This window comes from Crinia signifera, chromosome 5 (genome assembly GCF_055691185.1).
Source record: "Crinia signifera chromosome 5, ASM5569118v1, whole genome shotgun sequence".
Taxonomy (NCBI): Eukaryota; Metazoa; Chordata; class Amphibia; order Anura; family Myobatrachidae; genus Crinia; species Crinia signifera.
In genome coordinates, this window is record NC_139221.1 from 44939589 (window position 1) to 44957970 (window position 18382).

Here is an 18382-nt window from a genome sequence, read left to right on the forward strand (position 1 = left end):
CTCTCTAAATAGCCTTTTTTGGATGTCTATGTTCCTGTAGCTTATTACGTATGGTCTTTCATTTGGTTCCATCCTTTTTCTCCCTGGTTACTATTACTCTCCTAACATGTAAACACGCACTCGGTTGATGGATTTGCCACTAGATGGCACTCTACCCATTACCATCAAGAGATTACATTTACAATGTATTTTAGTTTGAAATCATTTAAAAGTATGCAAACAGAATGAGATAGAGATCATTGCTAGAGGCACACGTTAACTAAACTAGAGATACTAGTGTGGTGTATGTAGAGAAGATTATGTGCTTGTCTCTGTTTCAGGAGTGCAGCAAGATGTCTTCAAACAGAAAAATGAGAGATGTTGACATCCACCCATGTTTAGAGGTCAGTTGAATCATGAGCACAGAATCTTAAACCTTATACTTACCTGTGTGCCTCCCTCCTCCTTCTCTCTCCTATATGTATGTGTACAGTCATATTTATTTTATATTGTAATTTTATTTTTTATTTTTTATGAAAATGAATGCCACCAAATCTTTTAATTGTGGTTTGTGATGGAGACAGTTCTCTTGCACACTTTGGCAGTATATTGATCACACATGTGCATCCTTTTATGAAGGATTAAAACAAAACCCAGTATCAGCAGGAGCAAATCTCTACTGCACGTTATTTGCTACTGTTGATCATGCTGTTACTTTCTCAGCTCACTACTGTGTGCAGCATGCATGTGTGTGAGATGATGGGAGACCCCCATAGCTGGATATTTCACCTTTTGATAGCAAATATCCTTTTAAGTCACTTTAGGAATTTTTTAATTCTGAGTTTAAATGCCTGGAGCGGTTTACTTGACTGCATCGTTCGGGCCTCTTAACTCGCCCCTTCTACCGTGGCATATGCATGGTAAACTGCATCTTTATTATCAAATAAGGAGACAGATCAACAGCGTTCCATTTGTTTTTGATGAGACAGATGGATTTAACTACTAACACTGAGTGGTAATTTTAAATGTTTTCTATGTCACAACATATTTTAAGGTTACTCTAGTTTTCAGCATGAGACAAAACCTGTGGACAGCAATTCGTTTTCAATCTGTTTTTAAGGAAAGTGATGCTTCAACAAAGTGCATGGATGTCCATTTCTACCAAAAAGATATGTGTTCCTCCTACTTCATGAAATACAAACAATGCAGGAAGTTTTGGGTAAGTGCTAATCTTTGAAATGCATTGTAAATAATGAGTTTGTTAGTTAAAACCAGAATCTGAAACATTAGCCATTTTGTTGGCCAAGTTTAAAACTAAACGACTGAAAACTAAATGATGAACTAATAGGCTGATTAGACTGCAGTCTGGGGTGCAGCGCCAGCACAATGGATTCCATTGGGATGAAAGCTCTTCCTGGTGCTGCTGTAGTTGAGTCAAGCAAAATCTTGTGAGATCTGAACTGTAGGAGCAGCAGTGCCTGCTGGGATTGCCAGCGTCAGAGGCAGGGACACCGGGAAGAGGAGATCATGTGAGAGCTGTGGCTGCCTTATTTCTGGTAAACCCCTAACCCGCCTGACCTAACCACTGAAATGCAATCCCTAAATTATCCACTTGATAATGGATTCATATCTCTTACTGAATTATGCTTGGTTGGAGTTTATATAATGTAACCTGGCACAACATACAGTAGATAGAATATTGGTCCAATGTGGGAAAAAACCTGCATTCAAAATGGGTAAACCTGATCTGATGAAATAGGAGATTCCTGTAACTTACTGAGTAGCTAGATTCTGTTTTGTTAACTGACCGTTCCCTGTGTATCTTTTGAATAGCTATACTATGATAATCATTGGCAATGTGATGCACACAGGGTATTAAGCCACTACTATTAAACACCGGCAGGCCAACTCTGAGATGCAGTTGCTAGATAGCTTCCATTACTACTTATCTTTCAATAGGACTATATGTACATAAACAGCAACTCTGACCTTGTGTCACAAGTATGTTATGGAGACGTATGTAACGTAATACTGTAGGTTATACAAGTGGGTTTTAGCTTGTAAACTGCAATGTGAGTAGGGATGCCTGGGTTGCAGCACTCTGCTTTTAGAGTAATGTTTCCAGTGTCTGTCAATAATAACCTCACCTTATGCTGCAGACAGTGTGACCATATTGTTCCAATAAACCTATTACGTAAAGGAAAACTTTGATCAGCAAGAGTTATTGGGTGAATTTAATGGAGCTGTGAGTAATGGTGTCTGACATCTGCCTATGTTCAAATATGAATCCTATGTATTCTAACCAAGATGCCAGTCCTGTATGTGGTAGGAAAGGTTGCTTTGGTTTCTTATACTTAAGCTGGATATACCCCCGAATGACCCTCCTGTACAGTGAAGGTCCGATATGATGTATCAATCCGCCGTATGATGATGTAATATGTCAACATCGGCAAGGTTCTTAACAGCATCCCTTCTGATGTGCAGCATATCAGAGTGGAAAATGCAACCATACAATTACAATGGTCAATACAATCCATTGCGCACCACAAGCTTGGCCAAAATACCAGCATATTGTTACTCCTTTCTGGGGAAGTGAATCCAATCTGGCACAAGGTGTATATCATTCCAAGGCTATTATATGTGGTTAATTACAATTTGTATTATGTTTAATTGTGGCTTGTATGAAATAGGTATATTACAGTGCAGTCATTGAGGGGTATTCAGTGCTCCGACGGCGAGCAGTGCCAATAGCTTGCCATCAGAGTATTCACCCCTCTCCCCTTCACTTGCCGTTTCCACCTCGCTGGTTCTTTTCAGCGAGGTGAAAACGGCGGGGCTCACCACAAAATGCAGTGCACTCTGACGGTGAGGATTTCTCCTAGCATTAAATACGACAAGGAGAATAGCTTTTCCTCGCCGAAAAAAGCCATCCTCTCCGTAGAAAACCCCTTCGCCGTGGAATTGAATACAGCCCATTGTTGACCTTAAGTATCTCTCAGGAAGTATAAAAATTATTTAAATAGAAAATCAGTTCCGCTGTAAGCAATGTTCCTTCCCCTCTTGCATGTTCTGAATAGTAGCAGCATTGATGAAGTTAAACATGTACACATTTAATTTATAGTTTGTTCAACGTATAAAATGCGGTGTTCATAGAATCTAAAAACCGCTATGTGCACATATTTTTAACTGAAACGTACCATGGTCCTCTGTTCTAATCTTTAGAGAATAGATTTTGAGTGACCTGTTGAATGTGATGTGCTAGTTTATGTTTACTACAGTATAGAGAATACTGTAATGCATAAACTTCATATTTCATCTGAGGGTCATAGATATACAACTTATTTAATTTTCTGACATAACCAAATTTAGGGTGACATTCTATGGGATGAGAGTTTTTCGCCCATTATCGCACTTTTTTCAAATCGCATTTCTCTTTAAATGGTCCTGGTGACACAGCTCAACATTGGGATGTAGGAGGGTCCGAAGGAGCCAGACACCTATCCTAAAGCTTTAGAGGGTAGGCTCCTCCCCTACTGCATCCCAGACTCTTCAGTTCGTGTTAGGTGCCCACTGGAGTGGGTGCTATTCTAAAGGGCTGCGGGAGCAGCCGAAGAATTAGAGTAGTTAGGGTTTTTTATTTTATTAACTTTTCACTCTAGCTAGGTAGGCACAGTGTGAGGATTCTCATTTAGTGAATCCTAACACTGCTAGCGCAGCAGGAGCTGACAGAAGCGTGTCCCGTCAGCTCGCTGTGCACAGGGGAGACTCTGTCTGGCCTCCCTGTGCAGCGCTTTCAGCTTCTTTTAAGAAGCTGCCTGGGCTCTGGAGCGCTCTGAAACCGGCTTCACGCTAGGTGGGGATCATGGGGGACAGGCGCTCCGTGATGGCGGTGGCCATTTTCTGCGGAGCTTACACACTGAGCTCCTATATGAGAGGACAGCAGTGTGTTACAGGCATGTTCCAAGTGGTCCCCGGCCGAGGGGGAGATACTGGAACTAGGAGATCCTACTAAGGGAGCGGCTGTCTGGGGGTGGTTGGCGCCAAAAGTCACGGACCCCGCAGCAGCAGGGACTTGGTCTCTTCCCTCACTCTGTTTTGGCGCCATTCGGAACGCTTGCAGCGGAGCTGAGCTGGCTGACAGATCCTGACAGAGTGATTGGATTTCCTGGGCATCGCTTTCCCTATCTGAAGACTACAGACAGCTAAGTGACTGAGTACATTGGCTCTGTGTAATTTGCGCTGTGACTGTGTTAATTGTGAACATCATGTCTGTGCATCAGTCTGTGGTTTTGGGGGAAGGAGCCCCAGATACATTGAGCGCTTGCAGTGTTTGTACACTGAAATTTATCCCTGAGCAGATGGCCAAGGGGGGCTTGTGTATTGCTTGCGCTGCTGTGAACCCCAGAGGGTAGAGCAATTGGAACCAGCGTGGGCCAGTGCCCTGGGCAGGTCGGTTAATGCTTTAGTGCAATTGCTGGACAGACAGAGTGATGTCTTGGTAGATTCTCAGAGACCTATGTCATCATCTCAGCAGTCCTCTGGCTCCTTGCCTCTTACCCAGGCAGATCCTGCTTTCCTACAGGTGATGCAGGATACTGCAAAGGGGATCAACAGGTTTAGTGAATTGCTAGACAAAATTGATGTTGATGCTGTGGGGACCCCTAAAAGGTCTTACTCAGTGCCTTTAATGGTTGATGAAGAGGATGGAGCATATGCAGACATCCCCTGGGAGCAGGGTGAGGATTCTGAGGATTCCTCAGCCGCAGGGGTGGAGGATTTTATTACAGCTGTTAAACAGGCGTTAAATTTGTCTGTGGAAGATAAAACTCCTGCTAAAGGGGTATTTAAACGGCAGCGTAAGGAAGCTGTTACCTTCCCTTCAGACGAAGGTTTACAGGATTTATTGGAAGGGGCTTGGAAAACGCCAGATAAAAGGCTGCTGATGCCTAAGAGATTCTTAAGTCTGTACCCCATGCCTGAGTCTCATGCGGATGTCTGGGAGAAAGTTCCAGTGGTTGATGCTTCTGTGGCACGTTTGTCAAAAGCTACTGTTTTACCAGTGCAAGGGGGAGCAGCTTTTAAGGACCCCGTAGACAAAAAGCTGGAGGGTACCCTCAAAGCAATATTTGAAGGGGTGGGATACACCCTTCGTCCTCTGATTGCTTCAGCCTGGGTCTCTAAGGCCATGATTGTGTGGGCTAATGATTTGTGCACTATTTTACATGCTGACCCTTGTGTGTTGTTGCTTGCGGAGAAGCTGAAAGCAGCAGCAGCAGAGTATGTGCTGGAGGCTGAGGAGGAAGCTCTCAAAATGGCTGCTAGAGTTTCCACAGTGTCTGTCAATGCCAGGAGAGTGCTCTGGCTTAAGGCTTGGGAGGCAGATGAGTCTAAAAAGGCCTTAGAGGCATTAGCTTTTAAGGGAAAGCTGTTATTTGCATCTGAGCTGGAAGAGATTATTAAGCAGGCCACAGGTGGCAAAAGTACCTTCCTGCCTGCCCCCGCAGCCAAGCAGACATCAAGATTTTCTGCTTTCAGTCCGTCCTTTCGGCCCTCCCCTAGAGGAGGTGCGTCCTTTCGAGGATAGTCATTTAGGGGAAAGTTTCAGTCCTCCGGGGTAAGGCCCCAAAGTCAAAAGGAGAGGACAAACCCTACGCATGCCTGCCAGGGGGTTTGCACGGCGGTGGTCGAGGTGGGGGGGCGTTTGTCACAATTCAGGGACGCATGGGCATTGTTAGACCAGGATTCCTGGGTATTAGACATTATAGCCTAGGGTTACAGAATTCCCTTCAAAGGTCTTCCTCCGAGAAGATTCATTCCCACCCCACTACCAAAGGAGGCTCGGCTCCGTACGGCTCTTTTGGGAGCAGCTCACTCTCTCTTAAAGAAGGGGGTGGTGATCCAGGTTCCCAGAGCGGAGTGGAAAAGAGGCTTTTATTCCACTCTGTTTCTGGTGCCCAAACCAGACGGGTCCTTCAGAGAAATTCTGAATTTAAAGTCACTAAATGTCCATTTGTGGGTAGACCATTTCAAAATGGAGTCTCTACGGTCAGTGCTACTAAGCCTGGACCAGGGAGAATTTTTGGCGTCCATGGATGTCCAGGACGCGTACCTTCATGTTCTATACACCCAGAACATCAGGCTCTGTTGAGGTTTGCTATAGGAGACCTGCACTTGCAATTCCAGGCATTGCCCTTTGGACTGGCCACAGCGCCAAGGGTATTCACCAAAATAATGTCTGTAATGGTGGCTGTGCTTCGACTGAGGGGAATCACGGTGATACCATATTTGGACGACCTGCTGTTCAAAGCGGAGTCAGCAGACATGTTGCAGAGTCACTTGGCAGAAGCCATCAGTTTTTTGCAGGCTCACCGCTGGCTTTTAAACTTACAAAAGTCTCAGTTGGTGCCGTCACAGAGACTCCAATTCCTGGGAGTTGTGCTGGATACCCACCTACATCGGGTATTTTTACCAGAGGCAAAGGCCAGGGATCTGGCTGCCTTGGTCCAGGAGATTCTCGGAGCACATCAGTATGGAGGTGCCTCAAGCTGCTGGGGAAGATGGTGGCGTCTTTCGAGACGTTGCAGTTCGCCAGATTCCACTCTCGAGTGTTCCAGTGGAACATTTTGACGACTTGGTCAGGAAACACGCAGACCATGAAGTCAGAACAGATAGTGCTGTCTTGAGAAACTCGATCCTCCCTGATGAGGTGGATTCCCTTCAGTGGGGTCGGTCCCTGCAGCCCTGGAGCTGGCTGGTAGTCACTACCGACGCCAGTCTCAGGGGCTGGGGGGCAGTAGTCTTGGACCTGCGTCTGCAGGGCTTGTGGACTCCAGAGGAGTCTGCCTTACCGATCAACATCTTGGAACTGAGAGCTGTGTGGAAGGTGATTTCTCTGGCGGGAGACAGGTTACAGAGGCTCCCTTTAAGGATTCAGACCGACAACGCCACAGCTGTGGCATATCTGAATCACCAGGGAGGCACACGCAGCAAGCTGGCTATGTGGGAGGTGTCCAGAATCTTCTTGTGGGCGGAACAGAATGTTCCAGCATTATCAGCTATATTCATACCAGGAGTGGAGAATATAGAGGCCGACTTCCTGAGCAGGGAGGAGCTGAAGGAAGGGGAATAGAGCCTGAACCCACAAGTATTTCATCAGATTACTTTGAGGTGGGGAACCCCGGATGTGGACCTGATGGCATCCAGGTTCAACCATCAGGTACCAGGTTTTATGCCTGGATGCCATGACTATCCCCTGGGAGGGGAATCTTTTTTTATGTTTTTCCGCCAGTTCCAATGCTGGCAAGAGTGTTGAAAAAGATACAGGCCCAGGCAATCCCAGTGATTTTAGTGGCCCCAGATTGGCCAAGGAGGTCCTGGTACTCGAGGCTTCAGAGATTTGTCTGTGGACTCATGGCGTCTACCTCCTGAGGTCAGACCTTCTAAAACAAGGACCGTTCAACCATCGAGATTCAGCTCGATTAATTTTGACGGCCTGGCTGTTGAAACCGCCATTTTGAGGAATAAAGGATTCTCAGAAGCAGTGGTTAACACAATGATAAAAGCCAGAAAGTCAGTGTCTTCTGCAAATTATTATAGGGTCTGGAAGACCTATATTCGATGGTGTGAAAGACAAAAGTCACACACATCACGATTTAAATTGGCAAAATTGTTGGAGTTTTTGCAGGATGGCTTTTCCTCCGGGTTAAGCCTTCAGTCACTCAAAGTACAGATCTCGGCCTTGTCTATTTACTTCCAAAGAAGGATTGCATTATTACCGGAAGTACAGACCTTCCTGCAGGGGGTGTCTCGGTTGAAGCCTCCCTACAAACAACCAGTAGCACCATGGGATTTATCTCTGGTTTTGGAGTGTCTTCAAAAGGCACCTTTTGAACCATTAAGGTCGGCTGACCTTAAATTCCTTACATGGAAACTGGTATTTTTGTTGGCAGTGGCATCAGCAAAGAGAGTATCGGAGTTGGGAGCATTGTCATGCAAGTCTCCCTTCCTTTTTTTTCACGATGATAGGGCTGTCCTTCGGACAGTACCCCAATTTTTACCAAAAGTAGTCTCTGCTTTTCATATAAATCAGGAGATTGTTCTGCCTGTGTTCCAACCCTCAGAGGGTTCAAGGAAAAGGGACAAATTGAGAAATTTGGATGTTGTGCGCGCCTTGATGTGGACAGAGTTAAGAGTGTCAGGAAGACTCAGGAAGACTGATACTTTGCTTGTTTTGTATGACATACACAAAATTGGTTGGCCTGCTTCTAAGCAGACCATTGCTAGGTGGTTGCGCTCTGTTATAGCGTTTGCATATACTAAAGTTGGTAGGCCTGTACCGGCCAGGATTAATGCGCATACCACCAGGTCGGTTGCCACCTCTTGGGCGGTTCGACATGGGGCAACAGCTGAGCAGGTTTGCAGGGCTGCCACTTGGTCATCTGTTCATACCTTTGCCAAATTCTATAGGTTCCATGAGTTCGCGTCGGAGGACGCATCATTCGGGCGAGCAGTAATGAGAGCTGCAGACCTGAGCATACCCACCCAAAGGACCGGCTCTGGAACATCCCAATGTTGAGCTGTGTCACCAGGACCATTGAAAGAGAAAGGGATTTTTGTAAGAACTTACCGTTCGAATCCCTTTCTCTGATATGGTCCTGGTAACACAGCGATCCCTCCCTTACGCTCAGTAAGTATGCCAGGTTCATGATATTTCATGTTATATGGTTAAAAGTTATTTTTGAAAAATGTGCATATAATGTGTGCAGGTGTTTGTTAATGTATTCCAGTGGCTTTGAAAGATTGAACTGAAGAGTCTGGGATGCAGTAGGGGAGGAGCCTACCCTTTAAAGCTTTAGGATAGGTGCCTGGCTCCTTCGGACCCTCCTACATCCCAATGTTGAGCTGTGTCACCAGGACCATATCAGAGAAAGGGATTCGAACGGTAAGTTCTTCCAAAAATCCCTTTTTTTTTGCCTTGGATTCGCATATTTAATTCGGTGCGTGTTCTGGCAAGAAAAGTGCGATAATGGGCGAATTTTCGGCATGAAAATGTGCGAATTTGAGCTTATGTGCGATTTTGGGTTTGTATAAAAAAAAAAATAATAATAAAATTGCGTGGGGTCCCCCCTCCTGAGCATAACCAGCCCCGGGCTCATTGAGCCGGACCTGGTTCCAAAAATACGGGGGACAAAAAGCGTAGGGGTCCCCCGTATTTCTGAAACCAGCCCCGGACTCTTGGACCGGTCCTGGTTCCAAAAATACGGGGGACAAAAAATCTGGGGGTCCCCCGTATTTTGAAACCAGCATCGGGCTCCAACAGCCCAGCATCGGGCTCCAACAGCCCGCAGTGTCATGCCACAGCCGGGGGACACTTTTTACATAAGGTCCCCCGGCCGTGCCATGAGCACCGTGGCTGGTCAGCCTTGGACGGGGTACCTGGAGGAGTGGGGACCCCCCCCCCCCCAAGGCTTCACCCGTCCAGGGCTGAAGCCCGGGGCTGTCACCGGCGTCCCTGGCCAGTGGACACCGGCCTGATGGTGTAAAATCTTTCAATCCTAACATTGCTTTATACAGGAGAACTACAAGTCCCATCAGACCTCCCCTGCAGGCTGCGACTTGGAGAACCACAAGTCCCAGCATGCGGGGCATTAATGGGCCCGCTGGGACTTGTAGTCCTGTAAAAAATGTTAAAAGAAAACACACACACAGAAAAGTAAAACTTTATTACATACACATCCACACACCTCACTTTTACACAAATATACTTACCGATCCAGGATTCAGCACTGGTCTATCTTCTGCAGCAGAGCCGGCTACCCCCGCACTGACAGCGGGGACAACCGGCTGTCTCCGATGCAGCTAACGGCTTTTGTCGCGACACAGGCTGAGAGCGTGATTGGGCGATGCGTCTCCATGGAGACGCATAAGCCGAAGACGCTCTCAGCCTCTGTTGCGCTGGGACAGCGCGACAGAAGCTGTTAGCTCCATCGGAGAAAGCCGGTTCAGCCCGCTGATAGTGCGGGCTGACCGTCTCTGCTGCAGAGAGACCAGCGCTGGATCCTGGATCGGTAAGTTGATATTTTGCTTTTTAACAGCTCCAGTATAGTGGAATATCTCATTATTAAATAATGGGCCTGATTTCAGGTTTGCTGGGCAAGCTGTGAGTATTGCAGCTTACCAGGCACCTGAAACGCCCCCTCGCATTCCTCGGTACCATGTACAAGAACACATCCCCTCGCATGCCTCCGCGCCCATTGAATGATTTCTTCTGCCTTCCCAAATAGAAGTCAGTGAAAACAAGCTCAACGCTGAAGACAGGGCGGGCGTCTGACTCCCTGTGACAGCAGGCATTGGACTGCCCGTGTTCCCATGGTTGAGCGACTTAGCCCCCGGCCATCTCTCCCCCGCAACGAATGGCCCGGCACGTGTTGCTTACCTAGGCCGTTTGTTGCCGGGGTCTGCACATGCACAAATACACAAGTATAGTTTGGAGCAGAGAAGGGAAAGGGGGGACATGATAGAAATCTTCAAATATATCAAGGGTTTTAACATAGTACAGGTGGGAAATTTTCTTCAAAGGAAAAGAAGTAATAGAACACGAGGACATGCACTGAAACTGGAGGGGAGGTAGGTTCAGGGGAAATAATACAAAAAGTAAGTGATTTTTATGCGCTGACACTATTCCAAAAAAAAACACTGTGAGATATAGATTAGGTGACGAGTGAAAATAAGAAGGAATAATACTCTCCTTATACTGAATTTCTTCGCCTCTCAAGAGGCTCTCCAATATTTGATATGGTAACAGAATCTGGATTTTTTCGCGCCTGTAGAATAGATGTTGTTATTCTAGAGATCCACCGGTTCTCCGGAAAACCATAGGTCTCAGGTGCCTCAAAAGGTCCAGGTCTGGTCAAAATCCTTGTATGGTGATACACTCCAGGCTGCTGCAACGCGTATCGGGACCAAGTGTCCCTTCCTCAGGCAGTACCTATGGTTTTCTGGAGAACAGGTGGATCTCTAGAATAACAACATCTATTCTACAGGCGCAAAAAATCCAGATTCTGTTACCATATCAAATATTGGAGAGCCTCTTGAGAGGCGAAGAAATTCAGTATAAGGAGAGTATTATTCCTTCTTATTTTCACTTGTCACCTAATCTATATCTCACGGTGTTTTTTTTGGAACAGTGTCAGCGCATAAAAATTACTTACTTTTTGTATTATCTGTGTCTTGGTTACTTGGGGAGTAACTTTAGTGATTTGGTGCTGCAGACACTATATTCAGCGCATAGAGCCCAGACTTGATATTTATATACAAAAAAGGTTCAGGGGAAATGTTAGAAAGAATTACTTCACAGAAAGGGTAGTGGATAAGTGGAATAGCCTCCCATCAGAGGTGGTAGAGGCTAAGACAGTAGAACAATTTACAATTTAAACATGCTTGGGATAGGCATATGAATATCCTTACAAAGAAATAAGGATTAAAAAGGAGTTTACCTGAAGGGTAAAAAAAGGGGCAGACTAGATGGGCCAAATGGTTCTTATCTGCCGTCAAATTCTATGTTTCCCGCTTGCGCAGACCCTCAAACATCGGAATGCCCTGTTTTGATTGAACCTGAATGAGGGTTGTAAAGAGAGGTCTACCGATCATAGCTTTTCTCAAACTGTAAGTGTGTTAAAGTAATCACCCGCTGCAGTCATCCGAGGGTGGGGAGGGCAGTTATTTTCCTTCTGAAGTCAACACTGTAAATGATCACTATTTTGTTTATTATAAGGTTTTTATTAGAAGATGATATCTGTACAATCAAACGTTTAATATATAAATATATATATATATATATTTTTTTTTTTTTTATTTTAGCACAATATCATGTTAAAAAGAAGAGGTGATGGTGTGAAGCCTGCAATGCCCACTGCTGAAGAAAGAAAGCAGATTCTAGAATCCCTTGGAAGGGTGCCATACTGAAATACTATTACATTTTACAGTTATACAATATATATGTTTTTATTTAATCACCTTAAACTCCTTAACCCTTTGAGTGTCAACTGAATTTGTCAAAATCGGTGTGAAAATTGCCAAGCAAAGATTTTTATTCATCATACTGACCTGTAATGTTTATACAGGTTGAGTATTCCTTATCCAAAATGCCTGGGACCAGAATTATTCCGTATTTCAATACATTTTTATATTTCAATGATGTCTCTTGATGTATGTTGTATAAACACCTCAAATGCATGAAATACACAGAAATATATCTTATTTGTGAATAAAACAAGGTTTCAAAATGTGAAAAAAAATGTGAACATCTGTGGTACTGAATTTGAATGCCAACCAATCATTTGCTTCATTTAGTGCCCGTTACATATCATGTCTTCAGTAATGCTGTACTAGTAGTGCTTTCTGGAATATAGGGTTTTTGGAAAAATTTGGATAAAGGATACTCAACCTATATAGGAAATATAATCTTTTTGTACACAAGAATTTTTATTTGAATTTATATAACAAATGTGAGTGATATTGGCATTTTTAGAGGATCTTTTGAACATCTCTCACATATGTTGGCGTTCTGGAGGAATTGTTAAATATTTGTTTTAAAGACCTATTAAACCTACTTTCAGTCTTTTTTAGTTTTAATTACATTTTACAAAGAATACACTTGCTACCCTCCATGATTGAAATACTGCCACATGTTAATAGTGATCAAATGATTTTGTGATAATGGAGTAAGGACCAAGCCCATCAATTGATAAGGAAAGTGGCATCATGCAGAGATGAATTGGTTTTGGAGACATTTGAGGGTACTTGTGTACTAGCACGGCGCCCACGATATTTCCTCGCACAACATATCGCATTCCATACACCCGATGCACTGCGATGCGATTTTAAATTGTATAAGCACCCTAATGGGGGCTTACAATGTAAAATGCACCCTCACTATGAACCCGAAGCGTGGCGGTGACGGTATGGGTACTACGACCTTTTCATACCCCCACTATCCACGTCGGCGTGGAGTTGATTTTATATAGCACAGCGAGGGGACGCGTATTACTTTACATGTATTCCACGACCCCTCGCGGGGCTCGCCACGCTTCTGGCTCGCTGCGTTCGACACACTATATAAAATCAACTCCACGCCGACGTGGATATTGGGGGTATGAAAAGGTCATAGGACGTGTACCGCCGCCCCTCGCAGGCTCGCTGTGCTCGCCACGCTTCGGGTTCACGTTCATAGTGGGAGTGCATTTTACAATGTAAGCCCCCATTAGGGTGCTTTTATACAATGTAGCATCGCATGGCATTGTATGCCGTATACAATTTTAACATTGTATGACATCTCGTCGCATCGCATGCCTTATGGTCTGTGATGGGCGCCGTGCTAGTACACAAGTACCCATTTGAGTTTCAGCGGTATGGGAGCATCACCCATCAAGAGGAAAAGAATGAAAGCGGTTAACGACTGCGTAAGAAACAACTGTAAAAATGTATAAAATATGTATATATGATGGAGAGCACTCGATGGGTAGATATGGGGGTAGGTCTATATGCACGATCAGATGGTATGATGGAGGGGAGGGTTTTCAGCACCTCAGAGATGATCTTTCCTGTTAGTAAGGGACCAAAGTGAATGTAAAGCTGATATCAGAGGGCGCAATGGTATCCACCCGACTTGATATTTTTTGTGTGCGCAAAGGTGGAAATCTCAACTGTAATTCACAAAGTGTAAAAGGATATAATTTATTCACAATTTATACATCTTAAGAACAGTCAGTATATGAAGATAATTCTCCAAGCAAGCCCAGCATCAATATTCTTCCATAATCACAGGTAAGTACAATATAGTTTCATATCGGATCAGGGTTTTGTACATTCAGCAGGCATCCAATATGAAATTCTATTGTACATACCTGTGATTATGGAAGAATATTGATGCTGGACTTGCTTGGAGAATTATCTTCATGTACTGATTGAAATGTGAATAAATGATCTCCTTTTAAACTTTGTGAATTACAGTTGAGATACCTTTGTACACACAAAATATCACGTCTGGTTGATTGACATTCCATTGCACCCTCTGATAATATTACATACAGGGAACCTGTGACTGAAGTTTGCAGAGACTGCAAAAAAAGTTGTGAGAGGTCCTATTTGAACACTTCTTACAAAATACTTAAATATTCAAAAATTAGACAAGCAATTTTCTCAGGCAAGTAACTGCATAAGCAAATGAATTGGTACAAGGGTCTGGCATTTTGTCATCACCAAATCATAAACCAGGTAGAAGTTTGGACACAAATATTCTGACACTGCATACCTTCTATTGCAGTGTTGAGGTTAGCAGGATTCTGCCTGGTAAGAAAGACTGTGACAGTAAGAAGTGGTGGTACCAAAGAACACCTACAAAAGAGGCTTATTTTGAATAACCTATCAGAATTGTATGTCCACTTCAAATAATCACATCCGGATATAAAAGTGGGGTTTTCAAAATATGCTTCTCTACATCCCAAATACTGTGTTCTTGTAGGAGCAAATGGTACACACTCTGGGCAGTATTCAATGAGAATTTTGATGATGTGCAGCGAATCCTGTTTAGGATTCGCTGCACATTCGCCACTGCCCGCCGCTTTCCGGAGCCTCGCCGGCTCCAGTATTCAACGAGTCAGGGGCTCACTGCCCCTGACCGGTGAATTTTAACTCCTGCGGCGATGCCGCAGGGAGCCCGAGGACGGCGGCAGGCAGGGAGATGGAAGTCTCCCTGCCTGCCCCAGAACGTTTGTGGGGGGGAGGTGGGCTCCCCTGGAGCCAGGCAGTACAGGCTGCCCCCCGAGATAGCCAACAGGGGACCGGGTATTCACTACACCCGATCGTGCATATGTAATGATCGGGTGCAGTGAATATATGAATATCTAATGAGTGGCTCGGCTCCCGGCCCCCTGCTGGCTGCTGTGTAAAAAAAATATATATATATATATTTTTTTTTTATTAAATATATATTCATGTGCTTACAGCACATGAATAAAAATAGCATGCCCCTCCTCAGAATAGAATTCCTGATTTTTTTGACACCAAATGTAAAAAACAAAACACTTATTTTAAAAGTTCACATTCCACTTCACCATAAAAAGATAGCGATTGCTACTCGGTGAATCATGGCGATAAAAACCTTGAAATGTATTCGCCATCTGGTCATTGAATGGGGGTGATTCACCGTTTTAGTCAAAAAATCACCGTACAGCACGAAAATAGCACAAAATCGCCATAAAACATGGCGAATCAGCCTCATTGAATACTGCCCTCTGTGTGTGGCTGTGCTTTACATAACAATGTGAAACTATTCATGGAAGGGGGCAAAATAAACTAATAGAGTATCAGGATTTTCACCTTTCCAATTACCAACACTATCTGGCAAATATGATATCCACCCAAAGGAGGGTTTTCTTCAAAGAATGTGGTGGATGCCCAGGATGTGGCCAGTGGAGGAACAAATTGCAAAATACACTAGAAGAGAATGCCATTATAAAAGTGTTACCGTCAAGCAGTGGATTACATCACAGGCCTGCTCACTTGAGAAAAATTTAATGTTCGAAAATTTCATTGACTCATTTGGTTTTAAATTGATTGAACTACAGAACCACTCTTTCATTGCTGTTCGTTATATTTAAAAAGCCTTTAACGATTATATAAATATTGGTGAAATCATTGTGATACGTGACTGCTGAAAATTATTCTTCTACAAGAGGAAGTACAAGGTTTTCACTGGAATAATGCCCAAGCTATAATTCACCCATTTTTGTTGTATTACAGAGAAACAAAAGCAGGAATGTTATGTACAAATGTAGTTGTCATTTCAGTAGCTGTTTGCCCATTCCAAAAACATCTTGCACACTTTGTTAAACAATGCATACAAAATTTAAGTAAGATCTATTATTTCTCATATGGGTGTGTAGCCTAATACAACTATAGAAAGGTTTTTCAAACTTGTTACATCATCAAGATGATCTTTGGATTCCAGCTGAGTGGCACTTTGCCACATCTCATGTAAAGAATTCATGTGATGGGCTTGGGACTGTTAACAGACTGGCAGCAAGGGCTAATTTACAACGTCTTTATACAGAGCAAACTGACTCGAAGACAGTTTTTTTTTGACTGGGTAAAGGACAGTATCAACAATATGAACTTTGTATATGTGTGTCAAAAAGAAAAAAAAGAATGAGGGGTTGTTACACAACCGACATGAGGAAGCAAGAAGACTACTTGGGATGCAAATATTTCATGCTTTCATACCAGGAACTCGGAATAGCTTAATAAAGAGGTTTTCTGCAGACTTATCCAGTGACATGAAGGAAACCTACTTCATATAAAAGATTGTGTTTGGAATAAATGAAAGGTTTTGCGGCTTGAGTCTATAATGTTGCATATTTATGTAACATCACAGGAGGTTTTAATCAGTTTTCTACATTCCAATGGTTCATCGTATGTGCCACCTCAACAGGTGGCACACCCTGCCAGCAGTGACCCACGCAATGCACCCCAGCTGGTTGCCTCTAATGATTCCTTTGTGGCGGGATGTGCTTCACGTGGATGTATCCATACACTGGATATCATACTACTACACAAGCATCTTCTTTCCCATATCTGCATTGGGTCCTTATATGGTTCACCTCCCGCAGTGTAACCTTCGCCCCCAACATGGCCGCCTAATCTGGTACACTTGTGGATGGGATGAAAAATACATGGACCTGACTTCTCGGGACCTTACTCTACACAGTAATCACTTCATTTTGTGAAATTTTTCTAGGGGTAAGCTATTCCACCCAGGGTAATGCTACGCAGTGTGCCTAGAGATGGCTGCCTCACCTGGTACCTTGTTAGGGTGGAATACACAACTCGTGGAAGTTATTATCCAAAATGCCTGCAACCAACACTACATTGTGCTTACTGTGATTTCAAGGCTTTCCCTTATGTCTGACTTGCTTTTTGCTGACCTACCCAAATTCTATGTATTATGTGCATTGTTTTGGTGTCTGTAATGGGCCTTGAGGCTTGTTGGAGAAAGTGCGCTATATAAGTAAAACTTACTCATCAGCCAGACATCTTGAACATTCCAAGAGAACATGTTCTCACTATGCTTGATCCTCAGACTGCAACTGGACGAACCTACACACTAATCACAATTGATTTTATACATCACAAATTATTTTTTTTATTTTACTCCTGTTCCTAAAGGCATCCCAAAATGAATATTCTACCAAAGAGATTGAATTAGCTGTATAACATACTTTATATACACAAAAATTAAAAGTACACTTTTTTTAAGATATTCAATGTCAACTTCATGTGCTTTGGAAATGTAGAACTCAATATTTAAACCTAAAGCAAAAAGTAGAGATCATGACAAATCAGTAACCTAACAGGTGAGACTTGGTAATAGATAATAAATAGATAAAATTAAATCACTAATGAGCAGTACAATCCCAGCATAGTACAAAAGCTGTACAGAACAAAAGTATGGTTATGATAAAGTGACTGGGGGGTGGGGGGCCTTTTTCAAGCGTAGTCAAGTTATAAAAAGTTGTCAAATGTACAGTGTTCCTAATGAGATCGTTTTCTGGGGTGGAAAGAGTGGTAAAATGTGGCATACAAATATCAAAGAACTTGGATACTATTGTTTCCTCATCTAAAGTGCAACCAAACCAATCCATATGGTGCATGTCAAGTATTCTATGTAACATAAAGGACATTGATATATATTCAGGGTGCATCCACTTATAAAGTATGGCCTTTTTCGCTGCTGTAGCCACTCTAGCCAAAGTTAAACGTGTACCAATAGATGGTTTGGGGGTTAAGTATGCAGGGTAGTAATTCCACAATAACCATGGCCGAGATATTGTAAATGGGATATATAAAGAGTTAGTTCTGGGCTGATGTTCATTCTTACATCACTATCACACATTTTCAGAGGCACTGAACTATGGGGATTATTCTGATTCACTGGGAAAGGCATAATCATTCTCTAATGGACAAAACCATATGCACTGCAGGTGGGGCTGATGTAACGTGCATAGAGAGTTAGATTTGGGTTTTTTATTGTTTCTGTGCAGGATAAATACTGTCTGCTTTATTTTTACACTTCAATATAGATATCAGTTTGAAGTACACACCCCATCCAAATCTAACTCTCTCTGCAAGTGTTACATCAGCCGTAGTGCATATGGATTTGTCCATTAGAGAGTGATTGTGCCTTTCCGAGTGAATCCGAATAACCCCCTATATCAGCATCTGGCAAAGAACATTTAAAACAATTAGAATCTACAGACATTCCTGTTATATTAACCTAAATTCTGGAACGTCATAAGCTCTACAGTATGTAAAATTTCATACTGCTTGTCTGCAAAAGAAGCAGAGA

At 43.4% G+C, this 18382-nt stretch overlaps 1 protein-coding gene across 5 annotated transcripts in view; it reads left to right on the forward strand.

Annotated features, from left to right (window-relative positions):
- The window catches only part of CHCHD7 (coiled-coil-helix-coiled-coil-helix domain containing 7), a 125631-nt gene extending 113033 nt beyond the window's left edge, over positions 1 to 12598 (forward strand). For all 5 annotated transcript variants that reach the window (XM_083187123.1, XM_083187118.1, XM_083187121.1 and 2 more), the window contains exons 2-4: positions 321 to 383; positions 1100 to 1198; positions 11839 to 12598. In XM_083187123.1, the coding sequence (XP_083043249.1) occupies positions 333 to 383; positions 1100 to 1198; positions 11839 to 11943 (255 nt within the window). In that variant the 5' untranslated portion in view covers positions 321 to 332 and the 3' untranslated portion in view covers positions 11944 to 12598. The remainder of the gene's footprint in view (positions 1 to 320; positions 384 to 1099; positions 1199 to 11838) is intronic.
- The last annotated feature ends 5784 nt before the right edge of the window (positions 12599 to 18382 follow it).